Raw genomic sequence first — 16324 nt, 5'->3', positions numbered from 1 at the left:
TTGTATATTTATGTATACAATTGTGTTTTATATTGCCTGCTCCTATACGCACCTGCCCCAGTAGGTGTGCAAAATAAGAAATACTCTACAAAATATGTATAAACATACCATGTTATTGTGCATTGTGCCTCCATTTATCTGTTTGCTATGGCTTCATGTTATGTTTAAAGACAATTTGACATTTTGGGAAAAAAAAAAAAGTTTTTATTTTTTTCAAACAAAAATATTGTTTAATCAAACAACAATTTCGCGGACCCCCTGCAGTACCTCCGCGGACCCCCTAGGGGTCGCGGACCCCCTGTTGAAGACCTCTGATCTAGCATAACAAATGAGCGACGAGAAGGGATACAAGAGGAATGAGGATTAATGTGTGGAGTGTCATCTGAACACACAGTGAACAGGCCATTGTTGTGTTGCTTCTCTAATTGAAGTCACTTCTAACCAACCAGAGAGGATGGAACCACATGATGAGTCACACTCATTATGGTGACTCGTTTTAACGGGCTGCTGCTGCAGACCCATGTCCTTAAATCAAGGGGTTTTCGACTGCTTGTGAACCAGGGACCACCACCACCCTGACTAAGAATCAACCTGGGGACCACCGTTGTGTTGGGAGGGGATATGGACTAAGACAGTGATCCCACTGTTTCTCAACCAATGGTCCACGAGACTACTAGTGGTCCATGGTATAAATAGGCCTCCATGGGATTCTTTTTTTTAATGTAAATAAACATAATTAACCCATTTTGGGCGGGAACCCCTATTTGTAACTATACCTTTCATAGTCTCGCGATACCAGACTGTTGCCTCCCACAATTTTCAAATGTTTCCGGCATACAGTCTGGGACTCGGAAGCTCTGATCATGATTAGAATATAAACCGGATGTGAAGCCTCCTCCCCACTTCCGTTTCGTCTTTACAGTCGCGCAAATGTATCCTAATATAAATACAAATCATCTAAGTATATTTAGCTTGCTGCTTAGCAGAAATGGAAATTAAAATGTAAAATGTAAAGATATTTTAAAAGATATTTTCGTGAACGGAAGTGCCAGTTTCCTCTCTCGGATTTCGGGAGTTGTAGTTCCAGACTCTATATAGCATTCAGAGATTGTGGAATAGTTGTCTGGCTACGCGAGACTATACCTTTCAGGACGGGAACCCCTTTTGGGGTTCTTGTTGCTATGTACAGTATATAGCAACATATATTTGTTGTAATTTTTGAATACATATTTGAAGTTTTTCAGAAAACTCAGGTCAGGATTTAGAAGGCGTTTTTAGAATCGGCCTCAGGTCTAAATGGGATAATATACCTTTCTTAACTGTATTTAATAGGTTTAAATACTATTTCGTAAGTCGATCAAATGTCAGAAAATGTTTGAATGAATAGGCGCGGTGTGGGAGAAAAAGCTTGAAATTAAATAATGACTGTTAAGGGCTTGATTTCATTATTTGCACGATACTACGTGCAAGTGCAACAAATTATATCAAGCCCAGGCATTATTTAACTGAAAAATATGAGTGGTACAGAGCTACAAATAAATAAACAATGATGACTCAATCAGGCAATCTGGTACATCTCCCCTACTTGAGATTCTAATCCCCTTTTCTGTGGAATTTCTTGCCCTCCGCCTCCCCAGTAACTGACAACATTGACGCATCATCATAGGTTATTTACTGCACTGTTCCGTGGAAGAAAAAAAAAAGAATGCAACTTTGCATAATCAATCCATAATCAAGGGTTTTAGCCTGCATAATTATGGCTTTTTGACCGCGTTTTTCTGGGAGGGTCTAAATTTCTCTTTTGGGTCTTGAGCTAAAATGTTTGGGAACCACTGGTCTAGATCAGTGGTTCTCAAAGTAGGGGTCCAGGGACCCCCCCAGGTTTCCTTGAGGGAGGCGGTTCCATTTGAACACTCTTAGAGTTATGAGGGTCTTTTATGTGAGAACCACTGGGCTATAATATTTCACCTGTTCCGGTTGGTACTGGCGTCGGTGGAAGAGCGGCGACTCCCGGCCCGCGGCGGGGTTCTTCACCCTGACGGCCCCCTGGCGGTCCAGGGAGCGGGGCCTGGGCGGCGGGGGTCCGCCCGGGGCTCCTCTGAACGTTGCACTGCGCTGGTGCCACGAGCACAGCTCCTCGTTCACCACTTGTCGAGGCAGACCGTTGTTGACCGCCTGGTAGTGTTGTTGTTGTTGCTGCTGCTGTTGTTGTTGTTGCTGTTGTTGTTGTTGTTGATGCTCCCACAGGGACGGGGAGCGGGACAGTCGGACGTCGGAGGGGGTCAAGGTGCCCCTCGGTGGCAGTGCCCTGTGCTGAGGAGGGGGTAGCGCCCCCCTGTGGTGGGGGTGGTGCACGGGGGCCTCTATGTACCTGTAGTTAGGGCTGTCACCATGACAAAAACATTTAAGTTGACGATTAATTGTCTCACAAAATTGTTAATTGTTTTTTTGGCATTGAACATCTTTTAGGCTTCGTAACCAGATTTTGACACAGGGCAGATATACAATTTACAATTTAGGCATTTTAGGTGCTCTTAATCCAGACAGTACAGTAAGCAAGGACAAGTGGACAACACAAGGTAATACATCAAATAGCCTCCCAATGCCCCCCCCCCCCCCTTGTATGAAAGAATGAAAGAATGAATTGTAAAGCGCTTTGAGCACTTGGAAAAGCGCTATAAAAATGCAATTCGTTATTATCATTATCAAATGCATAGAAATAGTAATCTACTAATGAACTAATACATAAGTAAATCAAGAAACTACCATCAGTCTAACCGTAGAATATCCCAAAAAATCTATAATCTGTACATTGAAACTATACACACTGTAGGATGCCAGGTCTACAATGACCTGGCATCTGTCTACATAACATGCTATCAAATAACTTAAATATACAAAGAAATGACTGACATATTTAATAATTTTATATACAATAATAATAATAATAATAATAGCTGATCTACATAAAAGCTTACAGCGTGTGACGCGGTGTTTGTAAGCTTGTAGATCTGCGATCTAAGATTTGCCTATTATTATTATTATTATTTATTTTTTGCCAAAAAATAACGCTGTGACCCAGGGGTAGTGGGAGTGACGTCTGATTTGGGAGTGACGCTTTTAGTTGATTTTTAAATCTCTGTGTTATTATTCATGTCCTCACTGTTTTGCCTGATTCACTGCCTTTTTTTGCTATTATTTTAATGTTGTTTGGTGCTTTTGCTTTTCTTTGTTTTCTTCATTTTTGGGCGGTGTAGCCGCCCCTATAAGTGGGGTTGGGACACCTCATTAGTATTAGTTTCCTGCACTGTGATTGGCCCACTTGGCCCACTTTCCTGTACTGTGATTGGCTGACTCTATTGGCTGACTCTATTCAGCACTGTGATTGGCTAGCGAGACACATGATGACATTAATAACCTATAAATAGGATTATGCACTTCCAAAAAAGTTTTTTTGGAAGTGAGCTTCCATCACTATGATGACCACTGTGATGACCACACCGCCCACTTCACACTGGGTGTGATTTTAAATTATTTGCAGTTTTTCTGTAAAGCACGTGTGCTTTATTCTTGCTCTGTAAAGCACTTTGAGCTGCATTTCATGTCATGAAAAGTGCTATACAAATAAAGTGTATTATTATTATTATGATTATGTAATAATTGTGACAAGCCTTACCTGTAGTCATGTCATGTTAAAATATACAAAGAAATTACTGACATATTTAATACTTTCAAAGACGTTTTAAAATTTGCGGCAATAACCGATCTACAAGCTTACAACACGTTGTAAGCTTGTAGATCTGCTACGGCTACTTTTGGACACATTTTTAAAATATGAACATTTTTCGACATGGAAACGATTATGACGGTTATGGCAAAGATAATGGCGATTATCTCAAATAATTAGGCGATTATGTACAGCAGGGGTCTTCAACAGGGGGTCCGGGACCCCTAGGGGGTCCTAAGAGCTACTGTAGGGGGTCCGCCAAATCTTTGTGTGATAGGATTTAATTTTTTTACATTAACCACTTGAACCCTAGAATTCCTTTTCTGAGGGGAACATTAGCTGAAAATAGCAGATCTACAAGCTCTCAACGCCTCGCGCTGCGAGGCGTTGAGAGCTTGTAGATCGCTATTTTTGGCAAAGAGGCTATAGGTGTAGAGGGAAAAAAGAGCAGACTAAGCAAAACAAATAATAATCTGAAACACAATTTTATACAATATAGAGTAGGGGGTCCCTGCTTCATCTCTCTCTCAGCTAGCGGGTCCTTGGCCTGAAAACGTTGAAGACCCCTGATGTACAGTAATAATTGTGACAGGGCCTTACCTGTAGTCATGTCTGCTGGAGGGACAGGGAGCCTGGTGGTGCTGGACCGTCCCATAATAGCTCCTGGCCATGTGGTCCACGTGGTCCAGTGGGGGGTAACCACCACCCACCTCTTCACCGTAGTAGCCTCTGTGGAAGCTGGGGCTGGACTGGTGCCGGGGGTTCTGGTAAAAGCTGCCGCCGCCGTTAGGGGGGTTCGGGAAAGGCGGGGGTCCTCCCATCCCTAAGGGGGCGCCGATGGGGCTGAAGTGCTGCTGCTGCTGGAATGCAGGAGGAGGGCCGCCAGGCTGACACACAGGGTGGTGGTGGTGGTATTGTTTGGGGGTCAGGAGGTCAGCGCCGGGGGGCAGGTCCTGACACGGGGAGCTGGCGTATGACGTCGTGGAGGAGGAGTGTTCGGAGTTACTGTCCTCGGAGGCGTGGCTTCCGTAGTTGTTGTTGCCCCCCTTCATGGCCGCCGTAGGGGACTCCGGTAACGTTATGGCGTACTCCGTCAGTCGCCTCCGCGGGCCTCTGAGGCGGCCTCGGTTCTCCTGGTCGTAGGAGGGTTCCGTGTTGTTGGGTAACCTGTTGGAATGAATGACACGACAGTGTTGATTTTGACAGCAAATTTTGATTTAGTTTTAGTCATAGTCTTTTGAATACAATTTCATTCAGTTTTAGACATTTTAGATATTTTAGTCATCTAAAATGTTTTAGTTTTTGTCTAGTTTTAGTCGACTAAATATCATAAGATTTTCGTTGACTAAATCTACAGTTGATTTAGTCGACTAAAATGTATGTTGGCGGTGCCTTGATGGCGTCATAATGGCTGATTTTACAGTTGGTTGCATGCTGAAAATAGCCGATCTACAAGCTCACAACGCGTCGCAGCGCGACGCGTTGTGAGCTTGTAGATCTGCTATTTTCAAATGGCTAAAATGTATATAGGGCCGGACCTTTTAGACAAAAGCATTATATATGTAACTGTGTTGTTTTACATTCTTTTGCCTAATAAAAATTTCAATCAAATCAATAGGGCTGAAGTGGTTAATGTATGTTTTGTAATAATAATCAAAATAAAAAATAATCAAAAAGTAACTAGCAACTAAAGTTTTCAAATAATTGTGGTGGAGTAAAAGTAAAATATGTGCCTCTGAAGATGTAGTGGAGACAAGTAGAAGTAAAAGTAAAAGTATTGAAAATTGGAAATACTCCAGTAATGTAAAAAATACCTCAAAATTGTACTTAAGTACAGTACTTGAGTAAATGTACTCAGTTACTTTACACCACTGTGCGGCAGCATAGGTAATAGTATAACTTACCTAAGGGAGAGCTGGCGGCGCACTTGCATCTCTGGCGTACAGGGGGTGCTGTTGGACACGGTGTGGCGTAGCTTCAGATGGGACATCTTCTGTGGCAGAGCAGCAGCAGATCGATCGGGTCCTACCAGAGAGGCATCCAATGGGGGCAGGACCTGGGGCGAGGCGGGACTACTGGAGAGAGAGAGATAGATAGATAGATCATTTTATTTTCCTGTCCTGCACACAAAGTGCCCAACCCTCATGGGTTTATAACAGTGGTTTTCAACCTTTTTCATGCCAAGGACCCCTAAATTGATACACATTTGGCCGCGGACCCCCATTTGAAAATCGTTTGTGCCAGGGACCCCCAGAAGCAAAGATATCAGTTAATTTTCGCTTAAAGAAATATCAATATTCAAAGATATGCACACTTTTTCAAGGTTTTTCAAAAATACCAGATCTACAAGCTCATAGCGCAGCACTCGGTGCCGCGCTATGAGCTTGTAGATCTGCTATTTTTTAATAGCCAAAGCTAAGTGGTTAAAAATGATTGTGATGCTATGTTAACTAATTTAGCTGGGTCCCCCTAGTACCCCCCCAAGGACCACTGGTGGTCCCCGGACCACTGGTTGAAAACCACTGGTTTATAAGACACCATTTTACGCTTACAGCATGTTTAAGTAAGAAAGTAAGTACATTTCATTTATATAGCACTTCTCACAGAGAGGACTCACAAAGTGCTTCACATACAAAGAGATTAAAAACAAAACAAGGTATTAAAGCAGGTAGAACAGAAAAGGCCTGTACAATTCATCTCAAGCAGTACAGCAAATCACAACACAAACGTGGAAATAAAATCATGTAACATCTGCAAAAGCTTGCTATATAGTATATAGCAGCGTTTTAAGGTTGTTCTTAAAAATGTCCACAGAGGCTGCAGTTCTCAAGACCTGTGGAAGAGCGTTCCAAAGCCTGGGAGCTACAGTATATATATTCACATAATACATTAAATCTCTCCCTAGCTTGACAAATACAATCTGCCACAACAAAAGCTCTTTTAACAAAACATATCTCAAGTTTTTCATAATCATCTAACTCAAGGAAAACACCACACAAATAGAAGACATCTTACCAACAAATACCTCTCTTATATCATCATATTTAGAGCAACAACAAAAATAAGTGAACTCTCATTTAAAATTTCACCAAGTTCACAAAACAAAACAGACATAACAAGGGGGGAGACAACATTATGATCCTTGAATTTAGCCAAAAATGAAAAGAACAATGGGGAAAAAAATATCAAAACAGTATAGCGTTTTGCTGTCGGGCAGAAACCTCTCATCTTTTAACTTTTTGTGCTTTTTCGTAAATTAATGCCTTACTTTGATAATCCTACAGCAGGGGTCTTCAACGTTTTCAGCCCAAGGACCCCCTAGCTGAGAGAGAGATGAAGCAGGGACCCCCCTCTATATTGTATAACATTGTGTATTAGATTCAACTTTTTTTGTTTACGTTTACCGTTCTTTTTTCCCTCTACACCTATACCTCTTTGCCAAAAATAGCAGATCTACAAGCTCACGCTGCGAGGCGTTGTGAGCTTGTAGAGCTGCCATTTTTGGCTAAAGTTCTCCTGAGAAAAGGGATGCTAGGGTTCAAGTGGTTAAGGTAAAACGATATATATATCACACAAAGATTTGGCGGACCCCCTGTAGTAACTCTGAGGACCCCCTAGGGGCCCCGGACCCCTTGTTGAAGACCCCTGTCCTACAGCGTCACACAAAAGCATCAAAAGTAGCAGATCCACTTTTGATCGGTCCTCCCTTTAAACTTTATTTTTATGGCCGAATACCCTTAGTTCCATCTTTTTCTAAGCTCTGTACTTTATGATGTTGAGGAAAAGGGCAACGGCACCGCCCTGGAGAAGGGCCAAGAATAAGGTGAATAGGACGCCATGATGTAAGCAACACAGCAGCAGCTTAATATCATTAATAATGGGTGTGTCAGATTTGAGGTGTGTGAACGTGCAAAGCATTGTCCATGTGACGCACCCACATGGCTTTGGGTGTGTCACTGTATCCCTGTAACACAATTATTTATTTTATTAGCTGCAGCTGTGATTCTTATTAACCCATTATAGACCTGAGGCTACAAATGCCTTCTAAATCAGTAGTTCTCAAACAACCCCCCCCCCCCCCCCCCCCCCCCCCCCAACAGGCCCATTCAGAGATCCAGCTCTGGCTTCCGTTAGCATAGCACTCTGTGCCGTGCTATGAGCTTGTATATCTGCAATTTTTTGAATAGCCAAAGACAACTAAAATGACAGAGATGCGTTGCTGGATTGAAAGGGTTAAGACACAGTTTTTGCCATACAGTGAGAGTTGCTCTCATGGAGCTCACAGAAACAACAAATAAAGATGATTTAAATGATTATTTGGAGCCCAGGGAGCTGCTATACTGTACATAACCCAACGTTCAAATCTAATTCCAATGTTGCTAAACACTTCTCAGCACGTTGAAAGAATTAGAGCCAATTATCTTCACCAAATTGCTTTATCTTCTAACTTCATGGGAAAAGAGTCTCCCCAAGAGATGTGTGTGTGTGTGTGTGTGTGTGTGTGTGTGTGTGTGTGTGTGTGTGTGTGTGTGTGTGTGTGTGTGTGTGTGTGCGGTTAAATCGATTGCTTATAGGCAATAACAATTTTAAAGCCGCAACCCGGGTAAAATTAACAAAACATTCCGTTAATCCTGGATGTATGGTAGAGTATGTTAAAAGGCAACTTTGCCGATTTTGCACCCAAACCCTAATAAAGTTGATTTGCTTTTCTTGTTCCCCCCCCCACCCCAGGTAAAGTGTCTTTGGGTACTTAGAAAAGTGCTATATACATTTGCAGTGTTGATTTCGTCAACTAAAACTATGACAAAAAAATTCTGTTGACTACCTTATTTCACTTACGAAAACACAATAAAAACAAAATGAAAACTAAGCTACAATGACTAAAACTATGACTAAATATATTGACAATTTCGTCAACAAATAAAAACTAGGCTAAAATGTTAGTGAGGGACGAGTGGAGAAGAGATCTAGTAGAACTAAGACAAGTCATCATGGGTGAAGATAGTTGTTGTAAGCTTGTAGATCGGCATGCAGCTAAGTGGAAATCCTTTTGATGCCATCACTGCCCGCCAAAAATGAATTCTAGTCGACTAAATCAACTGTAGATTTAGTCGACAAAAATCTTATGATATTTAGTCAACTAAGACTAAAAGTTAACATTTCAGGTGACTAAAATAATTATGACTAAAACTAAACGGAATTTTATTCAAAAGACTATGACTACAAATTTGCAGTCAAAATCAACACTGTACATTTGAGATCTTATTATTATTATTATGGTGGGTGTTAATTTTTACCTGCACTTGCTGCTAGTGGTGGACGAGCGTGACTTCTTCTTCTTCTCGTACGGCTGGTCCAAACTGGACTCTGTCCAGTCTGAGTGTGGGATGGGCGGGGCATCGTTATATAACTCCACGCTGGAGTTGAAGCTCTGCGACGACTCCAGGCTGGTGTGGCTCGTGTGGCGGTGGCTGAGGGTGAGAGGCGAGGGGGTCGCACAGGGGGGCGTGTGGCAGGAGGAGGTGGGGGTCTGTGAGGACACGGGAAGAGGAGCCGGAGGAGGAGGAGAATCTGTCTGTCCTCCTCCGTGAGGTCCCTGGCTCGGTGCTTCTAGAGCAAAAAAAGATAGAAGTGATTTAGCCATTTAGACTGGGATTTTTTTTCTTTCTTTGGCTATTCAAAAATAGCACTGAGTGCCGCACTATGCGCTTGTAGATCTTTTTTCTTTTGTGAAAATTCATGCAAATCTTTGAATGTATATGTTTTTATATTTTTAAAGCCAACATTTTTAACTCAGATCTTTGCTTCTGGGGTATTCTACAAATGTCTTCAAAACAGTTTTTTGAAAAAAGTATGTTTCTATATCAGAGGTTCTCAAACTTTTTCATGTCAAGGACCCCCAAAATGATTATTATTTGGCCGCCGACCCCCATCTCAAAATATTTAGTTCCAAGGACCCCCATGAAGCAAAGATTTGAGTTAAAAATGTTTGCTTTAAAAAATACATATTCAAAGATTTGCACAAATTTTCATGATTTTTCAAAATATCTGCTATTTTTGAATAGCCAAAGTATAAAATAATGGTTTACGTGGTTCCACAGATGCGTTCCAGGTTTTAATGGGTTAACAAATCGTCGCTATCGGAGAAGAAATCTTGTCTCCATATTTAAACGTTTTTTCATAAATTACTACTTGATCATCCTTCAGCGTCACACAAAAGCATCAATAGTAGCAGATCTGCAAAACCTCGAAGCGCGAAGGCGCGAAGCACTTAACCCACTTACACTTTCAAAATGTTTTTAAAAAATCTACAAGATCTACAAGTTCGCAACACATTGCGGATGTGACACGTTGTGAGCTTGTAGATCAGCTATTTTCACTACTTGTGCTTAAATACAAAATAATTTCCGTGTGTAAATCTATGAGCGAAGCATCCTCTTACCTTCGTCAAGTACAGCTGAATCCGATAAAGAACTGTCGTCAGAGTTACCCTGATCTGAAACACATAACAATTTACTATTTAGGCATTTATCAAACGCTCTTCATCCAGAGTGATTTACAGTAAGCAAAGTAAATACGAGGTAATTACATGAAATAGATATTTTTATTTCATAACACTGAAAAACAATTGATAAATACGTTTACTAATCCAATTAAGAAAAAAAAATGCAGTATCAATCCAGTCCTGCGCAGCATACCGTAGCAATATAAAAGTATTGCCACAAAGAAAACTACACCAAACTACACTACACTTCATTACTAGGAAGATACTTATACATTTATTACTTATTTATAATAAATGCATTAATCTATATTTAGAGCTATTTATGTATTTCATTATCTGACAGTATTTACTAGTTCTTATTTATGATTAGGATACTCTATTTGAGTGTTTTATAGTAATTTATTACCTTGGTTTAAAAAAAATTAAAAATAGAAATTGGTGACTGATGTGCACATTTTCAGTTTTTTATCCAAGCTGTTTCATAAACACGGCTCAGTTTTACAATGAATACCAGGCTTTCCCTCTGTGATGGAAAGCCTGGTTATCAGGGGGAATCATCGCTCACCGTGCAGAGCGACGTTGCGACCGCGCTGCAGGCGTAGCTGGAAGGACGTGTCCTGCAGGTCTTTGAGCTTCCTCTCCTCTCTCTTACACTGCTGCAGACGGCTCTTCTTCAGGCCCTTGTGCAGGTGGTCCTCCTGCAGGAGCTTACGGGACGCCTCGTAGATCTTCATCTGGAGAGACAACTCAGCGTCTACCGAGTTCAGCTCTGACTCCTTTAAACGTTGGCAAGACGGAGAGAGAAAAAATGTATTAATTAAAATGAATCATCTCCTCTAGATCAGTGGTTAGAGAAGCTGGTTCTCTGGTTCTGGTTCTGGTTAGAGAAGCTCACAGCGCGTCACTTTATTATGAAATTCTTTAGAAAAATGTTTACATTATTTTTTTATTTGTTAATTTTTAAGGTATTTCTGGAAATTTCTGAAGAAAAAAATATTACAAATGTTTACTAAAAAAAAGAGGAATATTTGCTGAAAATATTACAAGAAATGGGTGTTTGGAAACCACTGCTCTAGAACTTGCAGATGGTTATAGTTTGTGGAATCTCATAATTCCCTGCCACAGACGCCTATGCGGTGAAATACATCACTCTGGAGTTTTTGTTAAATATAATGAGTAATGAATTGTTATTGCATAGTTTAAGCGGCACTATGTAACTTTTTTTTAATGAATAAAATGTAATTATGTCCAATCTGTATGGTAGAGTGTGTTAATACAATATAACTTATACAATCTGTATGGTAGAGTATGTTAATACAATATAACTTATACAAGCTGTATGGTAGAGTATGTTAATACAATACAACTTATACAATATGTTGTAATTTGTCTCCCTGCTCTTCTATCAGGGTTCCCACACATTTTTAACAATGAATTTTCAAAACTTTTCCATAACTTTTCCAATGTATTTTACCCCATTTCCAGGACTATAGAAATCATACAGTGCAATAATGAGACTCTTAAACCAGTGTGCCATCAATGCCCCAAGACAGACCCGAGCGAAGGTGTCACGTGACAAAAAGAACAGATCTACAAGTTAACAACGTATCAAGTAGCACTGCATGTTACCACAATTTACCAATCTTTCATGTAATGTTAGACAAAAACAATGTATTTCGTTGCTGTCGGGCAGAAACCTCTTATCGCTGTATTTTAACTTTTTGTGTTTTTTTGTAAATCATACAGCGTCACACAAAAGCATCAAAAGTTGCAGATCTACAAGCTCAAAACGTGGCGCGAAGCGACGCGTTTTGAGCTTGTAGATCTGCTACTTTTGCCATTTTAGAATTTTAATCCTGAAAAGTAACAACGTTTTGGGCATACTGTATGAGGTTTCCGACCGACAGAGACGATAGCCAAAGATTTTCCAAAACATTTGATTAATTCCAAACCTTTTCCAGGGCCTGGAAAACAGTTTTTCGAATTTAAAAATATTTCCATGACCGTGGGAACCCTGTTCTATTGAGACATTCAGATCGTGTCAAAGGTCATGTCTCACCTAGACACAGGATCTGACATGAATTTTGACCTGATGGTCAAGATTCAATTCATCCCCAGGCTCTATTAGCTCAATGGTAAAAAATGTCAGCACTTGCGCTGGAAACCAGGTTCAAATCCGGGGGGTAGAAGAGGAAAGTTACCCCCCCCCCATCTCAAAATATTTTGTTCCAGGGACCACCAGAAGCAAAGATTTGAGTAAAAAATGTATATATATATTCAAAGATTTTTTTTCTCGAATCGATTTCTTTAAAAAAAAATTGCAGATCTACAAGCTCATAGCATGGCACTCGGTGCCGCGCTATGAGCTTGTATACATGTATCTGCTATTTATTGAATAACCAAAGATATCGAACGTGACACAGATGTGTTCTCAGAAGCAGTACCTCTGCTCCTTGAAGGATCATGCTCTGCTCGTCCAGTTTGAAGGCGGCGCCGATACGTCTTCGTACCTGAGGAAGCTTCTCTCCTGGCAACAGAGGGTAATCTGCTGATAACTGACCCGTCAGCTCCTATAAAAACGCAGGAAACATTAGAAAAACATCATTCAAGTTATACAGTTATGCAGTCCTGCATAGCAAAGGTTAAAAACCGCACCTACGTGTTGCGGCACACCAGTACATCAATACAGGGTGAGAGGTCACCCTGGACGGACCCCTTGGCTGAGAGAGAGAGATGGAGCAGGGACCCCCCACTACATATGGTATGGAAATGTGTTGCAGATTCAACTTTTTCATAGATTTCATAGACCATTGGTTCTCAAAGTGGGGTCCGGGGACCCCCAGGGGTCCTTGAGGGGGGTCCAGGGGTCCCCAGCTAAATGATGGATAGTTAGGAACCAAATGGACCCTTATGGGTCTGTAACTCTGAGAGTGTACAAATGGAACCAAATGGACGGGTCCATTTGGTTCCATTTGTACACTCTCAGAGTTAAATTAACATTGATTTTACAATAAAAATGGGGGTTCCAGAGATAAAAATGCTATTAAATGGGGGTCCGTAGCCTAATGCATGTCAAACTGGGGGTCCTTGAAATTAAAATGGTTGAGAATCACTGCTGGAGCCATAAACATCTTCTCTTATGGGGGTCCCTGGCATATCGTTTCAAATGGGGGTCCGCGGGCTAATAAGTGTCAAGTTGGGGGTCCTTGACATGAAAAAGTTTGAGAACCACTGTCATAGACAGCTTCACACAGACTTGTTTGACAGCACTATCATCAGGTTTAACTTTTTAATTAATTACATTTTTTGGTTTGTTGACTTATCTTTTTAATTAATATGTTGGATTCATGTTAATGTGTATTTTCAGACATTTAACCACTTCAACCCTCCATACTTAGTACATTTGACCGTTGGCTCTGTACTTGGTTCAAACTCCCATTTTCTGTGGAATTTCTTCAACTCCAACTTCCAAGTAAATTACAACATTGTCGCTTCATCATAGGTCAACAGTCATTTAGTTTCCCAACTAGTGGAAAAATTTTAAATAAAAGTCTTCACTTTCCTATGTTTCTAAATGCATGATCAGGGACCACATGCAATTCCTTCACGGACCACGAGTGATCCATGGACCACAAGTTGAAAACCCTGTTCATACTCTTTTCCTTTCTGTTATGGCTCATATCTCCTTACACATAATGTGACCAGTACTATTCTCTACTTGTTTAACAAAACCTCTTAATTAGAGGTACAAACTCTTAGCACCACATCAGAGTTCCAACTAACACTTAAACCTTCAAAAGGTTTTATTCTTGTCAAAATAAGTATGTGCATCATTTAATTCTACCAGATTTGAAAGTGACCCAGAGCTCAAATTGAAAGTGATGGGCCTTAGTTTAGAAATATCTCTACCTTTCAAAAAAACAAGTTGAGGCATATAAATTGCACAATGCTGTTTTTTCCCAAAGATTCCCTTTCACAACACATTCTTTGGGCCTCATGCTTCACTGTATCCAGTGTCAGCAAGCCGGCATCCTGTCCTCACTAAAACACCTCAAAGCAAAAGAACAGCCATCCAGTAGGGATGGGTCAGAATCGTTTTTTAGGATAAAAATCGAATGCAAAGGCTATATTGTCATCCAAAACCTGGCCGTAGTAACTACATTCTAGAGGATACCTAGTATGGGTGTAATATTTATTTATTCTCTATTTTGCGTTTACAGGAAGAAATAAAAAATGTAGGGACTTTTTATACAAAAAATACATAAAAATTGATTGACTGTGGGTATGCTCTAAAAGCGTGCAAAACATATTTTTCATTTCACCACATCTATAACCCATTAAGACCTGGAACGCATCTGTCTCACTTTTTGTTTTGAGCTAAAAAGCATTATTTTACACTTCGGCTATTCAAAAATAGCAGATCTACAAGCTCGTGCCGCGCTACGAGCTTGTAGATCTGCTATTTTTTTTAAATCGTGAAAATGTGTGCAAATCTTTGAATATATATTGTTTTAAAGCGAACATTTTTAACTCAAATCTTTGCTTCTGGGGGTCCCTTGAACAAGATGGGGGTCCGCGACCAAACACATATCATTTTGGGGGTCCTTACATGAAAAAGTTTGAGCACCACTGATATATTAAAACTATTATTTTTCAGAATACTGTTGTGAATTAGAAGAAGACATTTTGTAGATTTGGCTTCAGGTCTTAAAGGGTTAATGGTTTAGTTACAATAATGTAAAAGATGTACTGTCTTCGTTTATTTCTGAAAACCAGTTCATAGGTCAATGCAATGCTGTTATTGTAACCTAGGATGGCCATTTGATGAAAAAACTGAACAAATCCCCAGAACAATCCCCCCCCCATGAAAAGAGATCAAACCAAAACCTGGAGCACCAGAAGTTAAAGCCACCTGCACTGAACTCACATGACTGATTTCACCTGAGAAAGAGTCAAAGCAGCCAGAAGAACGTCCTGTTCTCTTAAATCTGAATGACTCTTCTTCCTCTCTTAAAGAGACAGACACAATCGCATGAGAATAAGAGTCTCTCCCATGAAATTAAGTTTCTTTTGTCACTGAAAAAATAACAGGGAGAGGTGTCAACTCCCCCATTTGTACACCTCTCCTAAAAAACGTGTCCCAGCAGGACGGGGCCAAGCCCATTTGTCAACAGGAAAAGAATGATCATCCATATGAGATATGAGGAGTTTGCCCTACAGCAGGTACAACTCAGTCTGACAAAAAAAAAGGCTCTCATTTCGATGACCAAATTATAATTTACTGTTGATATTTGACACGTAATAAAAAGCAAAATACTGCCTGACTGTCTGGTTTCGCTATGATGCTATTATGTCATTTTAAAAAGGTGTTCCTAAAATGACATGAGGACGAACTGCAAAGCAGTGATTTCTTGTCTGAGTGATTTCTTGCAGAGAACAAACTCCTCGGGCATCAACATGGCACATACATCGAAGAAGACAGCTTTTCAATTAGGTTCATGTCCGGTCTCCTGTTAAGATGTGAGGTGACAGGCCCAAAGTTGTATTTTAAGTTTTATTTATGTAATCTGACATGTACAGTATGAAGCTTGAGTGTTTTAGTTTGTTATTCGTTTGATCATTGTTTGTGATTGAATTATCATGCCGGTTCATTGTTCATGCCAAATGAAATGTAAAAGTGTCCTGTAAGTCCATATGGGCTGGGCTTCTTGGAAGCATGACACTTTCATAAAGAAAAATCATCAAAAATCATCATTGTAATTTGCCACAATGTAATTTGCCTACAACTTGTACTTGGTCTGCTCTTTATGCCCTACACCAAACCTTTTTGCCAAAAATAGCCGATCTACAACTTGTAGATCTGCTATTTTTGGCTGAAGTTCTCCTCAGAATAATAATAATAATAGATAATTAACTTAAAATGCAGCCCAAAGTGCTTTATATAACAAAAGAAATATATCACAAGATTAAACAAGATTAAAAACAATAAGATGAAAAACGCAATCAAGAACAAATTAAAAGGAAGCCAGATCAAAATTAAAACAATACAAGAAAATAGCAAGTAATAGCAAGTAACTCTGATTACCTTAGGG

General features: G+C 40.2%; 2 protein-coding genes across 5 annotated transcripts in view; both read right to left on the bottom strand.

Moving 5' to 3' along the window:
• The window catches only part of LOC308080678 (sphingolipid delta(4)-desaturase DES1-like), a 252203-nt gene that overhangs the window by 48574 nt on the left and 187305 nt on the right, over positions 1-16324 (bottom strand). The window lies entirely within an intron of this gene.
• inavab (innate immunity activator b) overlaps positions 1-16324 on the bottom strand; it is a 47364-nt gene that overhangs the window by 5417 nt on the left and 25623 nt on the right. For all 3 annotated transcript variants that reach the window (XM_080422528.1, XM_080422527.1, XM_080422526.1), the window contains 7 exons: positions 12677-12802; positions 10798-11008; positions 10170-10223; positions 9025-9337; positions 5632-5802; positions 4328-4894; positions 1969-2383 (listed from right to left, as the gene is read on the bottom strand). In XM_080422528.1, coding sequence (XP_080278654.1) covers positions 1969-2383; positions 4328-4894; positions 5632-5802; positions 9025-9337; positions 10170-10223; positions 10798-11008; positions 12677-12802 — 1857 coding nt within the window. The remainder of the gene's footprint in view (positions 1-1968; positions 2384-4327; positions 4895-5631; positions 5803-9024; positions 9338-10169; positions 10224-10797; positions 11009-12676; positions 12803-16324) is intronic.

Source organism: Gymnoscopelus braueri (assembly GCF_963280865.1).
Source record: "Gymnoscopelus braueri genome assembly, chromosome: 3".
Lineage (NCBI taxonomy): Eukaryota > Metazoa > Chordata > Actinopteri > Myctophiformes > Myctophidae > Gymnoscopelus > Gymnoscopelus braueri.
Note: the sequence above shows the minus strand (reverse complement) of the source record. Positions and strands in the feature narration are given on the sequence as shown.